This window comes from Barbatula barbatula (assembly GCF_947034865.1).
Source record: "Barbatula barbatula genome assembly, chromosome: 22".
NCBI lineage: Eukaryota > Metazoa > Chordata > Actinopteri > Cypriniformes > Nemacheilidae > Barbatula > Barbatula barbatula.
Genome location: NC_136785.1, coordinates 11,577,920 through 11,603,821, shown reverse-complemented (window position 1 = coordinate 11,603,821; position 25,902 = coordinate 11,577,920). Strand labels below are relative to the sequence as shown.

At 39.4% G+C, this 25,902-nt stretch overlaps 1 protein-coding gene across 2 annotated transcripts in view; it reads left to right on the top strand.

Moving 5' to 3' along the window:
- Positions 1–25,902, top strand: part of adamts2a (ADAM metallopeptidase with thrombospondin type 1 motif, 2a) — a 51,082-nt gene that overhangs the window by 4,408 nt on the left and 20,772 nt on the right. The window contains exons 3-4 of one of the 2 annotated variants that reach the window (XM_079486155.1): positions 14,005–14,173; positions 25,114–25,313. In XM_079486155.1, the coding sequence (XP_079342281.1) occupies positions 14,005–14,173; positions 25,114–25,313 (369 nt within the window). Of the gene's footprint in view, positions 1–14,004; positions 14,174–15,949; positions 16,033–25,113; positions 25,314–25,902 lie in introns of those variants that run through there. The other variant, XM_079486156.1, reaches the window with a different exon arrangement.

Here is a 25,902-nt window from a genome sequence, read left to right as displayed (position 1 = left end):
TACAGTAGGCTACTAAAGTTACTCACACAAATGGATGTGTAGCTAACCTAAATGTGGTGTATTAAGTGCTTATATTTGCTCAGAAATTTGTAGTAATGACAATTTTAGAGAGAGAGTTACTTTTAACTGTTATTAATACATTAATGATTCCTACAATATGGTGTCTCTTATCTGTACTGTTATAGTTGTGATGTGAACTCTGCTATTCTCCTCAGAATGATTTTTAAGTTATAACTTAGTTATGTCACGAAATGGTTTTGGACAGAACCCAGATGCAGGCAGACGAAGGTATAACAAAAAAACTTCCCGCAATGGGGAAAACATGAACCAAAAAACACTAACAAAACAAACACCTTCCACGAGGGGAAAAAACAAGGTCTATATAAAAGAGAAATAATAAGTCTACAAACTGGACCAGGAACAACATGTACTCCAAAGACAAGACATCCGTGTTGAGCATGAACATTAGACAATGCACCGACACTGAACAGAGGGAAACTAAGACTATATAAAGGGAGACACTAACGAGGAGTGTTTACATGGGGGGAGTGGTGACAGCTGATGGGAATAAAACCCTAATTAAAGTGAAACACCAAACAGACGATGGGAATGAAACCCTTAAGAAATTACAGGAGATAGGAGGGTGGGGCTGAGAGACATAACAGGAAGACACGTGGCATCAAGTAACAACATAAAGCCACATGTCTCCACACATAACACAACAGAAACCCGAAAGACGTGGCAATGTCATGACTCTGCCCAGGGAGCTTGAAAGCTCGAGACAGGAAGGACAGAGTCCTAACAAGTTATCATAAAGCTGGCATATATCTTTCTGACTATTACAAAAATGTATTTATCAACAAAGCAACCAAGGTTTGTCTGTCGCAAAAAAGGGAATTCAGTCACAGGGGTGGGCACATAATATCAGAGTTATGATTGGTCAGATCGCTTGTCAGTCAAACTGCTTGCGAAGGGTAAATTGCGTCATTTTATTAGGTGGCCTAGGTGGAGAGCATTATATCAAGGTTGGTTATAGAGGTCTATTAAGCACTTTCTATAAAAAGCAGCTAGCCGGTGTATTTCTAAGGAAACAGATCCTGCTGTAGACAGCAACAGACAGTGTTACAATGAGAGTGACAATAATGAAAAACAGCGTAGAAAGCTATTTCAAATTCAACTATATTATGTTATGTTATATTATTATATTGTTAAAATAAGTCAAGTAAATGGCGCTAAACTTTAGTGACCAATTTTATGCCCCCACCAATGTCAAAATCAAACTTACGCCCTTGGGCAAAGGAAAAAAGGGGACATCACATAAGCTTTTAACATTCAGATAAGGACTTGATTTATTTATGTTCACCTTCTATTGCCATAAGGCTTCACATCAACGGATACAGTATGCTAGCCATCCACTGTCTGTACTTGTAACTTTGTGGTGTTCCTCACGCGGAGGGTGTTACATTTCTGCGCCTGGAGAACGTGGAGTTCAGAGCATGTCTGGGCAGCATCGTAAAACCCTTTAGAGTGACCTCACAAGCAGGGCTGCACCGAAACTAAAATTCTTGTCTGAAACCAAACAAAAATGTGTAAAGAAATTGTAAAAAAGCACTAGAACATGGCATTTCGCATTTTGTCTATTTATTTAGCCAATTTATTCACTATTGCATAAACTCCGCCCACAAAAGCTGACTGTTCTCTAAGGTGCATTCGTGGTCGGGATGCAAAGAACACATTTTGTTTAGTAGGTGTGCACCCTACTGTGTGCACCCGACCACTGTATGATGTTAAAGGATGCCGTGAGCGGCGGGGCTACTGTCAGATCGCCTGCTCCAGTCTGAAGTACTCAAGTTACCGGTAAAGACGCTTTCATTCAGAAATTTACTCCGGCGCAGCAATTTCTTTCTTTAACACTTTGAAATGTTTCACACACTGCTGACACATTTTCTGCATTAATAAAGTGATTCGCGTCTCTCTCTCTCTCTCTCTCTCTCTCTCTCTCTTTCTCTGCACTGGTTGCTGCTTGATCATATCACACGTCATGTTCGTAAAAATGATTCGACCATTATACACTTATTCGAATTTTCGGCAACCAAAAATATTCGGCAGAAAAAATCAAAAAAGCATGTTCGGTGTTCGGCCAGTGTGCCGAACATTCGGTGCATCCCTACTCACAAGTACAAGCCTCTGCTCATCCACTCAGCTGACTCCTGCACTGTAGGCGGAGAGGAGGGGAGACAGTAGCCCAGCAGTGAACACATCCAGCACCACAGGAGAGAACGGCCCGGCTTTTAGTTGATGTAGAGTGGATTTCTGGATTATTGCGTTTGACCCGCAAGGTTGTCGCTCTGGAGGTGGAATCTGAAGGGAAAACAGTCACCTTTTTAGATTGCTTATGAAAGAGTAAAAAGGATTTAATGTTGCATTTTGTAGCGCTTTCCATTAAGCTTTTGAAACGCAGTCTAAATCCAAACACCTGCTCATCGCTGTGTAGTTGTGTTATTGTAAGACTACTTTATGCGCAAAGGGCGGCGCATGCAATCCTCGGCCAATGTCGAGTTGTTTATAGGCTATACTTTTAATAACATGTCCAAAGTATGTGACTGTGCAGCCCGTTGATGCAGACTTCATATTCAATTCCATGAATATTTCATGTCTGAACCACCCCCCCCACACACACACCTGCATACACCTATTTCTTATATAATAAAATTATATATATCTTATAAAATATTGAACTGATATAAATTTTATATAAAATTTGAGGGGAGGTCAGAAATCGTATCTGAAGAGGTCATTGTGTCTTACTGTGTGCGTTCATAGGTTACCTCTATTACAATGTTGATACAGTCTTTTGGTAGGAATACAAGGTATATAAAGGTTTACGAAACTTTATCACTTTATAAAAATGTATGTTTTATTATAAAACTTTTTGTTTTTGGAAGGTCATTTACAAAAATACGTTCCTTACATACTTTAATGTCATTACAAAACAGTCAGAGGGTCTGTATGCATGTTGTCTGACTATCCATTATGCATCTGAAACAATCAAGTTTGCCATTATATATATATATATATATATATATATATATTGTATTTAGGACATACATACGTTGTAAAATTTTGATGTTGCAAAGATTCGTTAATGTAGACCGTTTAGTGATAATGTTGATTCTATTCACAAACTTGGCAAAATATTCAACGATCATCTCTTAGAAAGGCTGATACCTTTGTAATTGTATCTTTAATTGCATTATTACGTAATTGCAAAGACCTATTGCAAGTCTGTAATTGGTACCAAACTTAGCTTTTGGCACGAATAGGCTATCAATGATTTCATTATCTCTTTGTATTAGCCCCATTTTACACAGACTCAGCCAAAACCACAAAGAGTACGGCTGCGTGTGAAAGGCTGGATGAATGCTTGTCAGTAGACAGAATGTTGCTCAAACATTGGATTCAGGCGGACTTTTCCAAACAGACTGATCTTGTCACAAACAGTCTTAGCTTCCCTTCCATGGCTCCAGAGTATTGTTTGAAAAACAAAAACACGGATTCACAGTATTAACTGTACTGGGATGTCATCCAACAAATTGGTTATTGATAACTTATTCACATTGACAGAGGAACACACTTTTTAGCAAAATCTGTTGTCATTATATAAAACAACCCTATAGATTTTTCTGTTCCTATGCTGTTGTAGCTCAAATTTGAACAAGGAGAATGGACAGCCTTATTTTCTGTGAGTAGTTTAGGTTTTAGGTTAATGCTCATTGTTGCAGAGGCAGTCGGGATGCTCAGGTGCGAGGCATGAGGTCTAAACCCCTGCTAGGTGTGAAGTGAGTGGGACGAACACCCCAGACATTTGCCTCAGTTCTCCAGCAGGGGCACAAGCTGTAGCTGCATCCAAGCTAGTTTCTAACAGGAAGCCTGACATTTTTAGGATACTCAATTTAAATGGGATTCAATGCACTTTAATATGTGTTGCTGTTGCAAATGGGTATGTCCTATAGATCAGTAGACATATGGCGTTTTTCCATTGCATAGTACAGCGCGGTACAGTTCACTTTTGGGGGGTTTTGCGCAGGGTACAGTAGCTAGTACCTGATACATAGATAGATAGGTGAAACCTCAAGAGATGTAGTTTTATTAAATGTGACCCTGCTTGTGTAAACAAGGCTAAAGTCTAAACATCTAAATGTGAGATCAGGAGCATCAAAGTTTGACATGTCCTTACAGTCAACATTATATTGATGTGTTATATTATACGTTCTATACATGTTTCTTAACTGGTGGGTCGTGACCCAAAAGTGGGTCGCAAGACCGTTCTAAGTGGGAGGCGATGTGTTAACAACATCAGCAACAACACAATTCAATCTAAATGTTTTCCTGATGTGAGACTTTTAATTTGATAGATTTGCGTGAAAAGCAGGCCCTGTACTAGGCATGCTGGACTGCTGGGAATTTTTTTTAAACGTATTTCAGAGCATGTTGGGTGTAACCTGTTCGTTTCAAATTCCAGTCTCCAAAAGAACCCATTTCATAGATTCTGAATTGTGCCCCACCCTGATGACTATAGCACCATTATTAGTCCGGCACACGAGGGAATACAGAAACATCTGGAAATCTGAGAGAGAACGAAAGTCACTTTTATGTTAACAATCCTCCATTTTCACATTAGTCAGATTGGTGCTTCCTGATTCAAGTCACCCACACATGCACAAATACGCTTGTGTTACTCTCTATAGTCAGCCTCTGTTCTGATACAACCCTGCCTCTCTTTTGTATCAGGACACTTTCACCTTTAAGGAAACCCAGTGTACATTACACTGATTCGGGATCAGACCAATAGCCTTTAATCTTGCGAACGCGCTCTTTTGATGTCAGGTTTGTTCAGGGTGGCTTTGGAAGACGCCACAAGAGCTGCGACTATTGCAGAAGCTCTGCACGCAGTGTGTCTCTAGTGAATTGAAAAACTCTCCAAATGAGGGACCAGTAGCAGTTTTTCGGGACCGTCTGTCAGATTTAAGCATCAGGGCCTTGGTGGCACCTTGCTGTGTGTGTGTGTGTGTGTGTGTGTGTGTGTGTGTGTGTCATCATAGCGTGGCGGAGGATGAAAGGGGAGAGCTAGGCAGGTAGGGTGGTTCCAGAAATCTCCTGGCACCTGTCGCCTGGGAATCTTTCGGAGTGCTTTGATGATGTCATTAACATTCCACCAGCGAGGTCTCCAAAATGTAAAGCAATGAAGAAAAAAATTCATACTTTGAACAAAATGCCACGGAGCTCAGCTCGGTGTGTTGAAGTAAGAAAGGTTCAGAGTCACAAATGAAATCACAGTAGAGCATTCGCCAACTGTTCTTTCAATGTCTCATCTTCCAGATGGAAGATGACTCTCGTTTCTGGAACGCCTCTGAGCTTTTATTGTGGACCTCAACTTAAGAGTCTTGTGATGTGGCAGCTGTGAAAGAGAGTGAATAAGAGAGTGGTCTGGGCTGCATCAGAGAGTCTCCTGATACCTTAAACACAACTTTCTCCTTCCTGACCGATAGACACACACACATTCAGAGAGGACTGTGCAGGAAATCATAAGTCAGATAAGAAGCACCCCTAAGGCTGTACTTAACTGAACTCTTGAAGCAAAATTCCTGAAAGTATTGAGTGACATTCATATGTTTGTTGTTGTTGTTGTTGTTCTTGGAGACAAAGAAGCATTTGGACAGCATTCTGAAAAAAATGTCTTTCTTGTTTTTGCTTTTAGTTCTGTTTCTTGCTCTCTCCAGCCTCAGTTGTGCTGATAGTGGGATATAATGCTCTGTTGCAATGATATAGTCCCTAAAAAGCCTGTGAACTTGAGAATTGAAGTTTATTAAAATAGTTGGTGATGGTGGAAAAGTGCTCATATTGTCATTTAGGCCGACCAAGGAACTCTAGGCCAAAGAGGACACTTGAAAAACAAACATGCCATGCTGAATAATTTCCTTATCGTTAATGTGACATCATAATTCAATCACATCTCAATGGACGTGTGAGGATTCAACCATGGAAGTGTTGGAGAGAGGTGTGAGTATCAGTTTCCTTGTGTTTAAGGAGGAGAGAGGAACAAGACAATGAATTCTTGGCACCTGGTGATGTGGCGAAGAGCTTGTAACATGAGATCATGGGTTTCGGATACCAATAAAGACCTAAATCCTCCAGAGTCCCATTGATAGAAAAGGTTTCCAGTGAGAGCTGAAGAGTTTTGTGGAAATATGCATATTTTCATCTTAAATAGGTCATTAGCGCTTTAATATGGGAAGAACTTTTTGTGCTTAATGGGATAGCTCATACAATAAAATGAGAGTTGTTTTTTTAAACCTGTGTGACTTTCTTCAGCAGAACACAAATGAAGATATTTTGAAGAATGTTGTCAACCAAACCACATTGGCCCCCATCGACTTCCATTGTATGGACACAAATCACTGAGATATTTGTCATAATATCATATTTTTTTCACAGACGTAAGACTTATATATATTAGGGTGAGAAAATGACAGAATATTTATTTTTCGGTGAACCATCCCTTGAAGTGACAGAAAATCACAATTCTGAGACTTAAATTATTAAGGTTTGTCCAGACTTCAAGTTTCTACTGTGAATGTGTGAGTTCTGTCTTGATTCAAATAATGTGCATTGCAAAACCACAACCTCATCGTTGCTTTATTACAAACATTCCCTCTAAGCTCTTTTTTTAGAATTGTAGAATTTTATGTTTTTTCTTGATCTGTCATCAAAACCTTCAAAAATGCAAGAGGTTAAGCATTCTTTCACTACTCTGAGAGCTTCCTATTCCCAGTCAGATATTGAGAAAAGAGGACATCTGTATGAAATCCAGGCCAGCCATTGGACGCTCTTTGGCAGAGCAGTAGCTTTGGCTCAGGGAGCTTGTTTCTCTTTGCCCAGCTCAGGAGATAAATGATCAGAAGGAACAGGCACAGCCATGCCTCTCTCTGTTGGATAGCTCTTATAATGACTTTTCCACTCGTCCGAGTGTCAGTTCAGACATGCTCAGGTTTCTTGGAATCAACGCCCGCCTTAAATCAGGACTCAATAATCCTTGAGTAATCTGACCTGAATCGTTGGACAAGCACAATCTGTCACTTCGGTAACACAAACTGGAGTGGCAAAAATTCACATTCAAAGTGTGTGTGTATTTATGATGGCTTAAATAATGTATGATCCTTAGAATAGGCAGCTTGGTGCTATTCATCCACCTGATTGGCTAACTTCTGCACAGTGGTGCACATTGTCGATCATGACGTTTCTAAATACAATACATCAAAGCTTATAATGGTTTGGACGCTTTGCATGTACATTACACTGTATCTCAAAATCTTTTGTTCAGGCAATTGTAATATACAAAGTTATAATAGTGCACAGAGCAAAGGTGTGTCTATAATTTTTGTGTGCTTTACAGTAGACCGTGGGGTCGGTGCACAATAACGATTTATTTCACGGTAACAATCTCCCATTTTATACCTCAATTTTCTAAGATTGACTTAATATTTTTTTATTACAGTTCATTTGAATGCTCACCATAGTTATACGATATCAAGTTAAGTACTTATTTATCTTCTGGCTATATCATATGTTTACTCTAGGAAGATAGACAACAAGTATAACACTGAAGTATGAATATATGCACAAACAATGAGAGTACAGTATTTGGCTGGTGTTATAAACTGGTGTTTATGGGGGCTGTACTGTAGGTCTTCATCGCTCTTTACTCTGTATTAGATGTGCATTTTTAGTGTGTTGCAACTCTTTAAGCTTGTTTACTCTTGTGCTTGTCTTTGCACTGTGAGTCTCTGGTGACTCCACACGCGTCTCCCAAAACGGGGGTTTAGGACGCATAACGTCAAAGCGCTCAAGCTGTGAGCATCATCGTGCATTTCAGCGCAAGTTTGGCCTTGGCTCGCCTAAAGTTGAACTTTATTAAAACTATGAACAGCTTTACAACACAATCTGACTTCTGAACTAGTGAAATCCGCTGCGGCAGAGGAAACTGGAAGCACAGGCCACTGCAGGCTTCTGGACGAGCGGAGTCTGCTGGCAACTGGAAACGGGCTGCTGCGTAAAGGGTTGCTGCTGAGTTGGTTAAGAGCGAAGATGTTCGGTTGACATCAGAGAGATTAGGACCAGCTTAAATTAGATTATTCGGGAGATGAGGGTCTGATGGGCTTCTCTCTTCAATGTGTGAGTGGTCCGACCGGACGTAGCTTTTGAATGCCTCTGATGTCCAGGGGCCGAGAGCTTGGATTTGCGGCAGGGACCTTTTTGGGCGGCTGTGGTTGCTGCGTCAATGCGAGGGATGCCAGATTGGATCAACACAGACGTTTTTTGGAACCAGAAACGAGTGGCTGGAGCATTAGAGTTGTCCACGAAGAGTGGATCAGATGAACTTGTGGTCTTCTGAAATGCAGGTTGGCTTGGAGGGTTTGATAGGGTTGAATTGGTGAATGAAGATTAAATATGTAGATGAAGTGGCCTGTTTTGATCTTTATTTATTGTTTGATGAAGTAGGAGATTGTTTATAGGATCTGAAATAGTTTTGGGTTAAAGCTGGATGAGGGGCTGATTTCCGAACATCTAAGGAAACCAAAGAAGGCCAGGATGAACATTGCATCCAGCAATCGTGCGGTATGGGTGGAGTGATAGCCTCTGCGGAGAATGGAGATGCATTTGCTGAATATCTTTAGGGTTAATGGTTGTCTGGAGTCTGTGGCGGGTGGGTTGGGCTCTTTGGAAGCCCTCGATGAGCATGGACGTTTGCGAGCTGGGTGAGACAAAAATGAGTTTGTGGAAAACTGAATACAACTTAGATAGCCTTTAATTGAACTTGCTTGGAGGTGCCAGCAGCCTAAATTACTGCAAATATCTGCGTCCCGATGCTGCTAGAGACGGGAGGTGGGGAGGTCTCCCACTGGAAGACTGAGACGATCATAGGATATGACTCAAACAGTGCTGGTGATTTTTGTGACTCAAATAGCTGGGGGGCCAGGTAGATGCAACCTGCGGCCTTGGTAAAATCCCCCGAAACCGACAGAGGGAGCAGCGTCTGTGAATAGTTGAATATATGGTGAGAGAAGTCTGTTTGTTATGATATAAAGATAGGCTGTTCCGTTCTTCAAGGAAGGTTATCCATAAACTGGGCTTGCTGCAGCGTGAGTCTGGGCCTGCGCCGCTAGCAAAGGCAACCTTGCGCTGGGGTCTGGAGCTCGGCGGTGGACGGGGCCTAGCGGCGGTTGAATCTATTGATAGGAGAGCTTGCTTGAGCTGATAGATGCTGTGATCAGCCAAGCTGATTGTCTGCTCCTCCCAAACTTTGTTAATTAAACATCATTATGTTATCAGTCGGGAGTGAGAACAAGTTGAGTTTGACTGATCTTGGTCTTAAATACATACAGTCATTCATAAATATGCTCAAAAACCTTAGATGTGCCTTGGCTTTGCTTAAAATGAAAAGTGTAAAAACATTGCTAATGTTCTGTATGAATGAAAACACAAAGCAAAGCAGATTCTCTTTGTGATTCTTAGTGAAGCAAAGCCTCTTTAAATACAAGGTTAATATCCCATTTTCCTACAGCATAACCAGGTCATGTTTGGAGCTTGTCCAGATTCGATCTTGAATGAAACCTAAACCTTTGCCGCCCCTCGTACTCCCAGCCTTGTGTTAAATAACAGTCATCAGGAACTATGGAAAAACTGCTCTCATCCGGAAATTCAAAGAGCCTAAAATGTACACAGCTGGTCTACCATGTGCTGTATTCCACAAATGACAGACAACCTTTTTGGCTGCTACTCATCCAAAGCAAAGAATACCTGCAGAAGGAAGATTGTAATCTGTTACAAATTCCTATGTTAACATTCCTATTTATGTCAATGGCAGACCTTTTCATCCCTTAAAGTATCTGCCCAACAACCCGCAGGAATAAAACAAATTCTTTGCCAATAATATCCCAAAAGAGATCATCCTGCACTGAAAGACTGTGCTAAGGTTTTTTTGCAGTGATGCATGGAAGATGTCATGTGGTGCCCCTTTTGGTTCTCCAAAGAACCATTCACATCAAGGTTCATATGCACTGTAAAAAGATGTATTTTGTTCCACAAGATCGCTGTATTTGTTGAGAATGTGATATCGCCATTAGATTTACTGAAACAAAATGTTTTTGCGACCACAAATACTCTCTCTGTTTGGTTTTCCTCTTCGTGTGTGTCTGACCGTCCAACACATTAGCACTCAGTCTCGACTTGATCTCTGTTCGTTTTCAACTTGAATTGAATCTGTCAGCTTGGAGACAAGCGTAAGCGCTGTGTCTTATATCATAATGACAAAGCAGCGTTTCTTTTCCACCGTGACGCCTCAATTCAAATGGGAGCTTACAAATTGACGCTGATCGTTTTTCTCCCAGGTGTGAATTGTGTGTAAATGAAACCTATCCAGTAAGAGAGTAATTTGATAGGTGCTGGAAGATTGAAATTGAAATTGCTCCATGATGAAGCATCTTGGCCATCGACTCCTGTTACATCCGACATCCCGAAAAGTACGCTAGAGCTGAACCGGCCACCTGGAGCCAAGAAAACTGGAGGCAGTAGAATGAACTGAATTGCAATAATAGCTGTTGAAAAACCAATATCAGCAATCGCACACACAGAGAGCAGTAACGTACTAATGGCAGCAGTGCTAGTAACTTATCTACTAACTTAATATTTCAGGCGCCTGAGGGGAGCCAAGTTGTTTTCACAATAGTGTAGCTTTTCTAGTAACAAGCTGTGTCTGCCAGCGAGGAATGGTGAACACTATGTAGCTGTTTTGAGGTTATATTGTCTACAAGTAGACTGAGGCAGCGAAACATGCTCACACAGGTTGTCTTCTCTAACACGGAGCATTGGTAATTCTGGTTCTTTCTTAGTTGGTTTGTTTCATTTGAATAAACAATAAAAAGATCAACATTTTTAGTAATTATACAGAGGGAGGGAGTTATGGATTTTTAGTAAGGGCTGTAAACGCATCTTGAATAGGGGGCCAATCCAATCCTTTTTGCTAGGCTTGAAAACATTTGACACAGCGGGGTTAGTTGTAACCAAGTTGTAAGGTTTTACTGTTCAACGATAATGAAATGAAAGCTATTTAAATTCTATGAATTAAAATGCTGGCCATTAGGGGGATCTTGTATGTACTGATATATATTGAAGTTGGCTGGTTTACTCACATTCATACACACATTGGGCCTCCTTCATGTGTATATCATTCGTAAAGTTCTTCTGACGTAAAAACATTGCTGGTTATCGCATTATTATATTGATTGATAATCAAAAAAGATACTTGTAACATGTTACTGCCATGGATATTCCTATGCATAGCAACTAGCCTGTTTCCGGAAAAATGCGCAGTGCATTCAAAGCGTTCTCAAGCGTTATCAAGCGTTATAGCACATTCCACGGCAATCCTAGATATGTAATTTGCGCAGCTGTAATTTAAAGGCGGGGATTATGCGAGTTATGATTGAACGTGCATGCACGCCTTATTTACGAATGATTGGAATTATTTAACATAAACAAATTTTACTATCAAAACTGATGAATCCGGAGTAGAGTTTTGGCAAGGTAAATCTTTCGCGCAAATCATTCATATATTTCCTTATATACTGAACAGTATTTAAGAAAGTTTCATGAATGAGATCCATTATGTTTCTGTTTTTTAACTCTCTTGATTTTCAGTACATAGATAGTTCAGTCCAGGTAAATGCCCTGACATAAATCGAAGGGTGCATATGGTTTCGACTGGTTCTGTTGCTGATGTTGTGTGTTTCCTTTTGCAAATACCCCAACAGACCAGAACGATTTTCTATGAACTTTTTATTCATTACTATAAGATCCTAAAATTATTACTGCTTTGCTTTTGTGAGCCAAAAGATAGCCATGGTTTTTCCATGAGGAAAGAAAAGCTTTGATTTTGAAGATGGGTTCCATTTCAGATTACAGGACTTGGATATGCCCCAAAGGACTCCAAATGGAAAGAATTATTCACTTGAAAGCCACACTCGTTCGATTGTCGAGTAAAATCCCATTTGTCTTATTCCTCACAAGATTCATAGCATAAAGAATTTTGCCATGGCATCATTAACTATTGTCAAAAGTTGAATTATTAGTTCTCTTTTTAGTACTTTTCAAGTGTGATTTATTTGAATTTAACTACTGTGCTAAAATAAAATATAAAGATGTTTCTGCAGATCACGTGGAGCTACTTATTTAAAGTGGAATCTTCATTTAGCATTTGAAAGATGATAAACCAGAATGAGAATTATAATTATTTAAGATGTGTAAAAATTTGTTTGGCCCAAAATAAAAAGTTGATGTTTTGTAACATACAAATAAATATTTTACTAAAATACATCTTGGTAATATCGTTTCACATACTCGCACAGTAAGTGGGTATATCGCACGCAATTTAAAACGTTTTTAAGTTACTTAATGTGGACTTTTTGAAATCTAAAATAATATATATTTTTTAAACATTTTAAAAGTAGCTTTCCATAGTACTGTTTAGTTGTGTTTTAATTCAGTGGCTTTCCTTAGCAAATATATCAAACCATTTGCGACTAAATACAAATTCTACACAGTGACAATGTGCATGAAACCCTTAGAAATTCCAGTATGACTTGTGAGAAGTCTGTTATGTCATAATTTTCTTCTTCACCTCTCACTTTTTCCCGAATTGTTGAATGTCTGGTAGACCTATTCAGGACATTAGGAAAGGAAAAGATTCTTAAACCTATCCTGTGACACAGTCGTTGCCTACTGCGTTTGAGATAATACAGACTGTTTTTTGGATGCTTCTTTGGAGAGCACAATGTTATGTGTTTTGCTTAGCTTTATTGTCAGCACATTCACTCTGGCTTGCATTCCTCTGTGTCTACGTGCAACGACAGCCCTTCATGCAGTGGTGTCGGTTTATGCATTGCGTGGGCATTTCCTTCGTAATGAACCCCCGGGGGAAGCGGGCGGCAGTGAGGGAGGCGGATGGGATTGCTCTCTGTGTAATATTTCCTGGGAGACCGAGCTAAACGACCAGCTCAGCGGCCCCGGCCGGGCTCTGCGGTCTGCTGGGCTTTGGTTTTGTGATGACTGTAGCTCCGGCACAACTTTAATGGCCGTACTTGATGTTCACATTTGATATTCCCGCACATCAGGGAAAGGGGGCTAACCTTGCTATCGATCTGCACTCTTGTTCGGGGCTGTCTAATTTGCTATGGACGCACAGGGAAAGGACCAGGAAAAGCCAGTGAGTCATTGGGAGCGTTGGGTGTCCCTTCCGTGCTCTTTAATCGAATCGACCTGTGTGTCTAAGGCCCTGGAAAATCTCTCTCTCTCTTTTCTCTGTTATTATGCACACAGTGCCCCAGGCACAAGGCGCAACCTGTCACTCAAACCAAATGAATCTCACATATGCTGCAAGAACTGAACAAGAGCTGTCAAGTATATCTGTCAGTGCATTTGTTCACCCTGGCAAAGAGATTCTCATTGATCTTGGCAAACGGTTGGAATTTCCCTCTTTGGACTTGCACACCCATGGTTTTGTAAATTGCATAAACAAAAAGATCTCATGTTCACTCTGTAATAAAATCTGTGACTGCACAGAAATATTAGCGTGTGTTTATTATTATTTTTATCATGGCTTCCGGTGACACAGGGTTTCTGGACTTGTGGTGGCCTGGATGCTGAATTGGAGGTAGAAAGAGAACGAATCGATCCGGAGATCAGGTTGCCCCAGGGTTCCTTCCAAAGCTGATGAAAACATGATATAGCAGGCCTACAGAAATAGCCCTTAAAGCCGATTCACTTAATGGACTTGATGTGCAAGCTCTGTCTCTAAAAAGAAATGTACACGTTTCCTCTTTTTACTGACTTTCTGTGTCGTTCTTTTCTTCTCTTTCTCTCCCTCTCAACCCGCCCACCTGCTTTCAGGCGGGGATGATCCGAGCAGGTCAAGAGGAGTTTTTTATCGAGCCGCTGGAGAGAGGAAGAGACATGACAGGAGAAGAGGAAGGAGGGCCCGGACGACATCACATCGTCTACCGCTCCTCTGACATCAAGAGGCCGCCTGTCAATCTACCAGCCGACTTTCACCCCAAAGGTCAGATCCGCTCAACCTTCCTCTTCATGACATCACAATGGAATGCATGCCGATGACTAGGGAAAATGTAGAGAAAGTGCATTTTTACTGCGGATAACAATGTGTTTGCTGAAAATGTGTTTGTTTTTTATTTATTTGAAGAATTTATTTTTCTATTATTTTAATTGTCAGCTGGACATTTTTGGAGGGGCACAAGACAAATCTGGGGGGGCAATGACCCGCCCTGTTTGGAGTACAAACTGAAGCTCAAAAAACTACAGACGTGTGCAAAGTAAAACATGAATATATGAAATATTACCACAAGAGAGGATTGTTGAGCTTTTTGGTTCTTCTATGCATTTTTTTGTATATTAGTATAATGCCCTCATTCCCTGATATTCTGTGGTTTGCCCTGTAAATACCTCACAATTTTTATCAGTTTTGTATAAAATATACAATACACCTCATATTGTGGTATAATCTCACCTGAGGGGCCATAAAAAGTAAATATTGTACACATATGTCACTCCAAGACACTTCTCAGGCATTGTTATATGTTTCCCATTTGGGTTTTCGCTGTTACACATGCAAATATTATACAATATGGGTTTGAAACAACACTGGAATGAGAAACCAAACTATTTTCTTTAAAGGGGTCATATGGCTTCAATACGTGTTTTTCTGTGTCTTTCGTTTTTTATAAGTTGCCAATGCATGTATTAGACTCATAGAATTGCAAAAATGTAATTCTATCTAAAAGCGAACGCTCACCCAGACCTGCCCCGTGTAACCACACCCCCACAAATCTACGTCAGTTCGTGGTATGATTTGACTAAGACCGCCCAAATGTAAACACTATAAAGGTGTTGCTTATAAAAAAATAAGCAAGTTTCTGAGAGAGACGGGACAATGAGGAGATACAAACATCCAAAATACAGCGTTTTTACCTTAAATCATATATACACATTGCATGACATCTAATACAAACGATAATATTTGTTTTAGCAGTGTCATATGACCCCTTTAACTTACAGAATTCCTCAGAATCAGGATATGAGGACATAGTGAGCAAAGTTCTCTAGGGATGAGTCATTGTTCTTGTTGTCCAGTACCTCCACCGACTCTGTCAGCGTCCTGTGTGGGACGTGTGAGAATAGACGCAGCACAGCGACCAGATGAAGTCATAAACATCTGTAAAAAGCATTCACATGTCACTTTGGGTTTTAGCGGTAGAGTTCAGCCGGGGGATACGGGGAGTCTCGACATGCGCCACAGTCCCTTTTCATTTCTCTTTGCTGAGATGGTTGTTTAGTAGGACTGCAGGAATCTCTTGACTGCAGTACCTTTCGACAAAACTCTCCCTTGGTAATTTAAGTCAAATAAAAATAGAGAAATCTGCGATCTTTACGTCCTGTTTCCATTTAAAAAATTCAGATGTGAATTTGGCCTGGCTGAGGAAAGCAATACATCTGTCAGTCATGTTCCTGAGACGTCAGAAAAAAGGAAAATGTAATTCTTCAGATGTTCTTTTTTCCGTGGAAGGGTTACACATGTGGCAGTAGGCATGAGATTGTTTTCAAGTGTGGATTTGCCCAGGCAGGTGCTGAAGCTAACAGAACAGTATTTGATGTAGGCCTATGTGAAGCTCTAGTCTTGATCAAGGCTATTTGTGTCCGTGTGTGCTTTTGTGTGTGTGCACAAGTATTAGACCGCCTGGAAGTGTTGTTCACAGTGAATTCCAGCAGAGGCATGCTGGACTCAGACATTCCGTGTCTACGTGGCAAAGTCTGATGAGAGTTTAAGCTTCTCTTGGCAGCGGCAGAACGCGCAACATTCAGAGTTACTGTAAAAGTGGCGGGGGGAGAAATAAAGAGAGAACGGTGAGCAAGTTTTTCCTTTCGAACACAGCCGGCGAAATTGAGTTTCATAATCAGAGCTGCTGGAAAAACTTCTTGGCTTTGTTTACATAATTCGATCATAGTTTATATGGTTTAGATAACTGTGTTAGAGGAGTAGCTTACTCTTGAAACTTGAAACTCGTTGCGGTACTGTGGATATTGTTGCCTCTTGTATGATAAATTGCTTGTGATGTTCCTCATTTGTAAGTCGCTTTGGATAAAAGCGTCTGTCAGAGGGACTGAATATAAATGTAAATGAGTGTTTTTTGGATTTGCCATGCACATTGAAGGGTGAATAAATAATGACAGAATTTTCTTTTTTGGTGAACCATTCCTTTAAGCTCTCCCTATAAGTGGTTGTATAGGATTTTGGTCCGTGCCAAACATCTAAATGACCTCAGTGGCTCTGGAGGCTCTCATTCTGAAGAACTTTCATTCACAAGTGAAAATTAACTTACTGGATCATCAAATGACATCGTGTTGCTGTAAACCGAGAAGGATGATTTCACAACACTGAATCAACATTACTCTGTGCTTTCTCAGCTAACATTTTCTTCAATGCCCTGATGGATGAACATGTCCTCCGCTGTGGACCATTGCAACCTGAAGACCACTGTCTGTCCGAACAAATGGAGGACATGCTCATTAGTAGGGGTAATGTATAGTCAGGCGGTTGGTCTTGCAAAATATCACCCTTTATCTAGAAGGAATCCATTTTGTGATAATGACCGGCTGACTGTGCATTGTCCAGTTTATTAAGGCCAGTTGTCACGTAACTTAAGTGACTATTTGGGCTCAAACTTAGAACCCAAAGATAGTATTTCTATTTATTTGAATGATGTGAAACATACAAGCAGTAGAATAGTGGTTATTTTTTGGGTCTGACATCAGAAAATGATCAGTCTACGCACAAGTTTTCTGTTTAAATGTTTTTTTTATGCTTCATGGAGGTGACATTCTCAGTCAAAACTTTAAATATAAATTCTCAAATAAATGATTTATTGCCAATATATTGAATCATCTATTTATATATTACAAAATCCCTGATGATATGTTATATGATTTCTGTGAATTAAATTGCACAAACAAGAAGCAATAATAGCCAACAAATGGAGAGTGGATAGCTCTTCGTAGAACATAAAAGAGTTACCATAATTACATTTTTATTAGGAAGATCTACTGTTATGGATGTGACAATTCACTTACCTGATTATGGAAAACTTGTTTTCGAACTGCACACGATATGTCAAACTAAGTAATTCGTCTATGTTTTGTTGGCAATGGTCGTGTACGTGCATAATGTAAAAAACATGAACGAAGTAATGCGATGATGTATAGTGTTCCATCCCACCTGCCTCCCTCCAGCAGAAATAACTGTACATCTGTATCTCTCTTTTATAAATTTGATCAAACTAAATACTCGAAGGTACGATGTATACAATACGACTATATAGGTACTAAAGATAAATATAAGATCGCCCAATACTGCGTGTGTTACCCGATCTTTAAGGAAATCCTATCGTTGTTATTTATAGTCTGGTTATTTAAACCAAATATTGATCGGCATGGTGAAAACCTTTGGAACTTGGAAAAGCATGAAGTTAATTTCAAACGGCTGAATAGTGAGATTGACCAATCAGAATCAAGTATACCACACTGTAAAAACACCAACTAATAAAACTTTGGAAGAGCAAACATATCTCAGTTGAACTAAATTTCTTGGTTGGACTTAGTTGAGACTGTGTTATATTAAGCATGCAAAAATATGTTTAAAAAACATTAAATGAAGATTTATTTTCTAATTAAGTCAACATTCAGAGTTGAACGGACAAATAAACCCAAATCCAGCCAATATATGATAATATAGCATTACTGAAGCAAAAGAGAAGTGGTTCCCACAACAATTTAATATAACTATTTTTTTTAAGGTTTTGTTGTGTTTGGAAGTGAGAATTAGCAAGCATTTCGAGGGAAGGAGCTCAAACAAGTCAAAGGTACATAGTCTTTCACCTTGTTTAATTCATAAAACATTTCATCTGAGCACAAAACTAGTTGAGCAAACATACTTTTTAATGTTTGAGCCAACTAAAAAAAACAACTCAAGTAACACTTTGGAGACAGAAATTGAGTGAACGTAACTGTGGAACTAGTTACTAAATAATAATTAGTTGAAACAAAAATTTGTACAGTGCAAGGAGCCAATAGAAATTAAACAACAAGTCTACAACCCTACATTTAATTGGAGATGACCGTATACACCAAAGTATCCCAAATATACCCTTACGCAGGCAGATCCCTTTCGGAAGGTCATGTGGGGTTGTGTGTGTGGGGTTGTATGTGTGTGTCCATGGCTGTAAAATAAGTTCAGACCGCATGTGTTTTTCATTTAACATTTTTCCCATCCCTGAAACGACAGCATTCCGGTTGTGTTCCATTGACTAATGGCTGTTGGCCTGCTCTTGTGTTGAGGAGGAGCATTCAGCTTCCTCTGCTGGAAATATCTCCATTCGTGCTGGGCCACCTTTGTATGGACTTAGAACTGACACGTTAAGAGAATCCTTTAAGAAAGAGCCCAGCAGCCTTTTGTCTGGAGCGGTCATGAAGACTGATCTCTCTGTGCCTTCGAGCGAGGGCTCAGATGTCCACTTCTGTGAAAGATCTGTGCTGTAGTAGCGGAGAGATCACAGGGTTTGTTTGACTACTTTTATATCTTGTAGAGCGTCTGATAGATGGTTGTGAAAATATTGCTGCCTGACATAGAAAAGACCTCAGATTCATGGTTCTGTCCCCTGTGTTCAGAGGAATCTTTAAAACATTGGCGATGTGTGATTTCATTCAGTGATTTAGATGAGACTGGGGTCTTTGAACTGTAAATTTCACAACATTGACCTCCTTTGACTTCAGTTGTACAGTATAGACACAAAACATTGAGACATTTCTCAAAATATCTTTGTTTCACAGAAGAAAAGAGTCATATATATAGGTTGTAAATGACATGAGGATGAAGGATTACAGAATTTGTATTTTTAGGTGAACTGTCTCTTTAAAGGAATTGTTCACTTTCAACATACAAATTCAAGATCATTTACAACAGGGGTGAGTAAATTATCATGAAAATGTATGTTGAAAGTTAAAATTTCCTTTAAGGTGGGGCTCATACCGGTCACTGATACTATCATAGCTGCAGTGATGGTTTCTAGTTTCCAAAAGCACAAACATCATATGAAGGTACTACAGCGCCAAGCATGTAGCTCAATTTATGGTGTTCGATAAAGGTTATAAACAAAAAGACTCTTGTGGAAAAATAATACCACATTCACAGACATTCCTGTCCGTGTGAGATTAGATTTCTCAGAAATTGCCTGGGTTAGATGGAAAACTTAATTTGCTCTCCTCTTAAATTTCTCTAAGAAACACAGAAGTGTTTGATTCAGGTGGGATTAAAAAATATGTAGTATGATTGTATGACTGTTAGATCTAATGGACGAAATAAACACATGCAGTTTACATATGAACGAGACCGGAGATGACAGAAATACTAACTGAATGGTGAGAAAACATTGTGCTTTATATGGATTTTTTTTGTCTTTAAACCAACCTTTTAGGTCTTTTGCCGGTAAAGTGTAAATCATGTCTGACTAGCGCGTGGAGACTAGGCGGTATTTTGATGATATTTTGATGATATTTTGATGACGTATGATCGTCTACACCACATACACAATCTGGTCAAATGCGTTTTCGACTGCTTCTGGAAGTGGTAGAAAGTTGACAACCTTAAAAGGTTTCACACCCCGTTTACACCCGTATTTAGCGACATGCATATCAGGTGTAGGCTACACAGGCCCCAAGAGTTCAGGGGGCAATAAGATTTCAACTGGGGCCAGTGCCCCTCTGGCCCATCCCAGAGATCCGCCAGTGGTCTGGATATTTTATTAATCAACTTGTGTAAAAGAATGGTCAACTTTTTATTTATATTCATGCATTTCGGCTCATAATTCTTGCAGTGATTGATCCTATTGCTTACCTGGTAGAATATGGCACTAAGTCAAATTGGAGAAAAAGTTTTATTTTCTTCTGCAGAACACAAAAGAAGATATTTTTAAGAATGGTGGTAACCAAACAACAACCACCCCCATTGACTTCAGTTGGATGGACACAAAACAACTGAGACATTCATCAAAATATCAGATTCTGGTATATAAATTATTTTGTGTTGCACAGAAAGAGAAGTCATACACAGGTTTTGAACGATATGCAGGTGGATAAATGAAGACAAATTTGTATGTTTAGGCAAACTCTATTATGTATTTTTTGGGGGTTCATTTTTTGGCATTGACCCAAACATCAACTAATAACTGGTACATCAGCCTTTTTGTGTACATGAGAAGCCAATGTACGTTGGCTTATAGTTGGCCAGTATTGCTTGTCTAAGCAGATGGACGTTCAAATATGCTGCAAAGCAACATGGTTCTTCAGTGGAGTAATAGATTTCTCTTGGCCTAAATAAACTGCAATGAGGACCAGACTTATGCCTCAGGTCACTAATGTTGTAGTGCAAAACTAGAGAATGGTTTCATTCATGTACACTTTAGCATTCAATTGTTTTCCTCATGTAGCACAGCTTTTATACTCCTCGCTGTTTGTCTGTTTGTCAGGGGTTGCCCAGAAACAGATACATCTGCCAGCAATGACGCAACTCCAAGCTATACATTTGAAAATGTAATTTGCCTCAGTCAAAACCAGCTTAAACTAGTATAGACCATCAATCCACAGCAGTGATTTCAAAGGAAAAACTTTTATTTTATCCCCGTAGCACGATTCTCTCTTTTTCCTGAATGCAAATTTCCCGTTAAGCCAGGCATGTCAGAACTGACAACCCGAACGCTCATCGATCCGAGGAAGTATGATAATTGGCAACAGTTACAGACTGCCCGGCCTTCATCAATATTCTGTACATCAGCATCGTTTCTGCAGAGCGCTTTTGAAGGAACATAGACATAGGTCAGGGCAAGGAAGAAACCAAGTATTCATGATTTGGGGGGAGGCCCTACCATAAAAAAAATTTAAAGGGGGGATTCATGTCTTTTGTGCTTATTTCTGGCTTTCTATTTTTAGCCAATCAAATGCGTGTCAAGTGACATGACTCGCTCGCAGTGATAGTGTAGAGTCATGCTGCACTGCACAATACATGCCCATCTGTTTAAGTTGCTTACATCAAAAGCTTTTGCAAACACATTATGGTGGAAAACTTGAATGTGGCATATTAGGCATATTATTCTAGTATCAAGTTCGTATTGTTCAGATGTATTCTTCGGAGAAAAAAACAAACATTTGTTGAGCAAAAACCGTATCCAAGTAACACAATTGCACAGCACAGGGCTGCTATTGCTTAAAAGTAATTTAAAGACATTTCTTAACCTTTGTCCATGACACTGGCCTTTTGTGTTGATGTCCTGGTAATTGCTTTCATACTTGGTGGCATTCCAACAGACGCACATTTACAGGTCACCCTTACATGCTAGATCTTGTTGTCCTGAGTCTAATTAACCTCTATACTGAAACTCCACAGTCTGAGTCACAGGGTACGAGGTTGCCAATTTGTTTAAACTGTAATGGGCTTTTAAGTACGCTGATGATTCAGAAATAGGAAAGCAGATGTCTGTTGCACAATCAAAGCCTACAAGTTTTTCGTATGGTGATTTGTCATGTTAAACAGGCATATAAACATTTTCAGATGGTTGTACCGTATATTTTGATATAAGCGTTCATGCAGTACCGGGTGCTGTGTGTATCTGTTTTGGTTGCATATGTCAGCTGATAACTAAAAGTTGATCAAAATGTGTTATTTAGATGTACACTCTTTTGCCTCTGCAAGAACTATTTTAATAGACTGTGTTAAATAATTACACCCCAAAAAACCTGTCATTTATTCAAAACCTGTATATGGCTCTTTCTTCTATGCAACACGAAAGAAGATAGTTTGAAAAATGTCTCTGTGGTTTTGTAGAAGTCCGTGCGGGCAAGAGCTGTTTGGTTGCCAACATTCATTCATTTTTGGGTGAACTATTCAACCTGGTCTGGAAACACGTAACTGTGCAAAATGTGTTCCCTGATAAGTAACTACTCCGTGAACTAATCCTCATCTACGTTTTAAGAGATTATTTGTGAGCTTTATATGTGCAATGATGTCTGAACGTCCCCACCACAGGAAGTAGTCACTTTTCTCACTTTTCTTAATCACAATGCTTTGAATAATTGCACTTTTCGAATAAACAGCATACGTAGCAACTTCCTGTTACGTATTGTGTTTTATATTGTATAATATACAAACTGTTAGGTGTAGGGGCGGGTCGGGCTATGGCTGGAATACACTCGACATCATACACTTGCAGACTTTTTGAAGCTTCCGATAGAAACACACTAACTGATCAAATCCGCAGACTGGCACAGACTTTCTGCAACAAGTCCAGACTGAAAATCTGGGCAAAATCTGAGCAAAAGTCATTTAGTGTATTTTAGCCTTTACGTGCTGATATTTTCGTGTAAATTTGTGCGTATGAAATAATAAATGTACATAAAATATGACATCTAAATAAATTCTAAATCATTAGACACCGATATAATACAGTATAATGTGGTGTTGTTAACTTTACTGTTGGAAATTGTTACCGGCTTGCAAAATGTACCTGATGGTACGTCTTTTGTGGCACAATTGACTGCACATTAACAATGCGTATTGATCTGAAAATCCCAATCTCTGATCACCCAAAATCTTTACTTGTTTTATGCAAATAGCTGTTCTTTAACTGAACACAGAGCTGTTGGTTCTGTAGAGAGATGGAGCCAGAAGCAGAATGGTTAAGAATGTAATTGGAGGTTTGTTCTCAAGTAGAGACGACTCGGGATCCATCTTAATGACTGTTGTTCTTTCGATGAAGGCACTTAACCTCGGGTTATTCCTCCAGGGGTACCAGCTCTGCAGTTATGTGTACTAAAGTAAGTACACGCTAAATGACAGGTCACTGCTGCTGCTGCTGTAGAGTGAAACAGAGATGGCAATTCGCCTCAGAAAATATTCCAATTTAATTTCCCCAAATGGCATTAAAAATGAAATATAAGGTGTTCTTGTTTTTTCATGAGGCAATTAATTACTCATTTCATTTGTTTGCAAATCAGATGATAATACAAATGAGATAATACAAAACACAAATGTTTACTTTGGTTATTAAATATCAAATAATCTAATCTGTAGTCTATTGCATCTTTATTTAAAGGGATAGTTCACCCAAAATGTACACAGGCTATCGGTGCATCCCTTCACTTTATTGTCCTTAGTAAGGAAATTGGCATTGGACATCAATAGCTAAAACGTTGTGTTTTGACTCCAACCGTATACATACATAAGAAACATACTGTACACATGATAAGACATACTTATACAAATAGATGCTCCATGTTCAGCAGTCCTAAGTTCCTATATCTGTTTAGTTTGTAACGTATCTTCTTTCAGAGGAGTTATTTAAAATCCTATCGGCCTCGTTCGATGTACATAGCTCGTACAGAGCTTGGATACTAGTCATTCAGTCCAATAATCTTTGAAGCAGTTCGATCAATGCAGTATCTTTGATTTGGATTTTACCAAGAGATTTTATTATACTTGACAGACAGATGAAAAAGAAAAATACTCTTCTCTCAACAGGTAGTGGTCTAGCTTTTGTTGAAACTAGTAACTTAGCACCTATTGTACTATTGCTCTTTGTGTGACATCTTGTGAGAAATGACAGGCTCTGATTAAGTCTCTGGTAATATCCTGTTGTTAACAGTTTTAAATTCATTAACATTTTAACAGTTTTGTGTCTTAAAAGATAAACAGTATACATCGAATGCTTAAACAACAACAACAAAACATTTGAGCTATAGAACATTTTGATTTAGTTAAAAATATTTCATACACATATACAATCATTTAAGTATTAACCAATTTTTCATCATAGTACATACTTAATACTGTGTACTATACAATACACATTCAATTCAATTCAGTTTTATATATAAAGAGCTTTTCACAATGATTCTTTGTTGCCAAGCATCTTTACAGGGTGAAAGACAAAAATAAACTAAAGTTAGTGTTAGTATTAGTATTAAAATGACAAGAGTCCATGAGTGTTGACGGAGATCGCCTGGGCTGGAACTGGGATGATCAGTTAAATTCACAGGATCTCGCAAGAGGATGGCACATGAAGTCTACAGGTTTCCACCTGATACACATCATAGACTAACATTACAAAATCTAACAAAAGCACAGAAGGCACACAATAAACAATAATTATTCAAATTCAAACCTAACTAAGTTGTATAAATAAATACAAATTCTAAAAACATGCAATTAATCCTAAAGGCATGTTTTTTCCAGACGCTCATTGAGGAAAATGTCCATATCACCCTCAAATTCACAGCGAAACACGAAAGGCTCTTTGGTCTCATCATTCGTTTATTCCTGTGAAAGCCGCAGCAGGGCCTTTTTCGGGTCTTCCTTATTCTACGTCAGATTATCCAAAAACAATCGATTAACAACACATAGACAACTTTTTACCGTGTGTGCTTTCTCCACCATAACGTTCTCACTACTTTCGCGCACTTACTTCCACTCTCTGAGCTTGTGACCCATTTCCGGCATAAGACTGCTGGCATGGCGCTGCTGCCTTGATGTGGCTGCAGTGACGTTTGGTTCTGTTGTTCTGCAGTAGGTCGCTATTGAAGATATCTGCTTATGATAATAATAATTAAAAACATTAATTTATGAATAGTATGTACTCAGTTACAAAGGATCTTGCGACTCGAGTAGTTCACATTGCATACTTTTTTACTTTTACTTGAGTAACTTTTAAAATAGTCACTTTACTCTTACTTGAGTAACAATTTCTCTAGTTACTTGTACTTTTTCTTGAGTAAAGATGTCGGCTACTCTTTCCCTCTTTTGACCGGCTGAATACTGTTTAAAACAGGCATGACATTTTTATGATACTCTTTCATTTTTTATTTCATTTTGTGTGTTGCCTTCAGGTTCCCCTCTGGGCGGTCTAGCTGGAATGAAGGATTTACACCACAGTGTTATGACGAAAGCAAGTAACGCAAGAGCCCGCAGAGAGACGTATGAAGATGACATCTTTAAAATTGAGGTTCTGTTGGGGGTCGACTGCTCTGTGGTGATGTTTCATGGTCGAGAGCACATCCAGAAGTACCTGCTGACCCTCATGAACATTGTAAGTTTATCTGGCCCCATTGTAACTTCTTTTTTATTACTGAACCATTTGGGTGCTTGATTGAGAACTTTCTTTTTATTCCTGACAACTTCAAAATTCCATCCACGTCCTCGACAAGGTTTCCTACCCGAAAGATTGATATACTCGAGATCCCAGACAAGCCCAGATTCGCGATGAACTTGAACTTTAACCAGTTATCAACTCTTCCAATGTTTTTTTTTGAGTGTTTCGCAATGTTCTGTCCATGCCTGTAATTCTCTCATACACATTCATGTTCTTTTCGCCTGATGGTTGTGTTGCTAAGCAGAAGAGAAGCTCAGATGGAAGACCTTGCTGCATTATTAATTTAGTCATAATGATTTTCTGGCATTTTGGCCTCCGTCAATTAGCTACCTGCCTGCTACGTGCAAGAATCTGCACTAATAAATAACCCACCGGGTCCTGCAGAGGGCCAGAGAGACAGAGAGAGAGAGAGACAGAGAGAGAGAGAGAGAGAGAGAGAGAGAGAGAAAGAGAAAGAAAGAGAGAGAGAGAGAGAGAGAGAGAGAGAGAAAGAGAGAGAAAGAGAGAGAGAGAGAGAGAGAGAGAG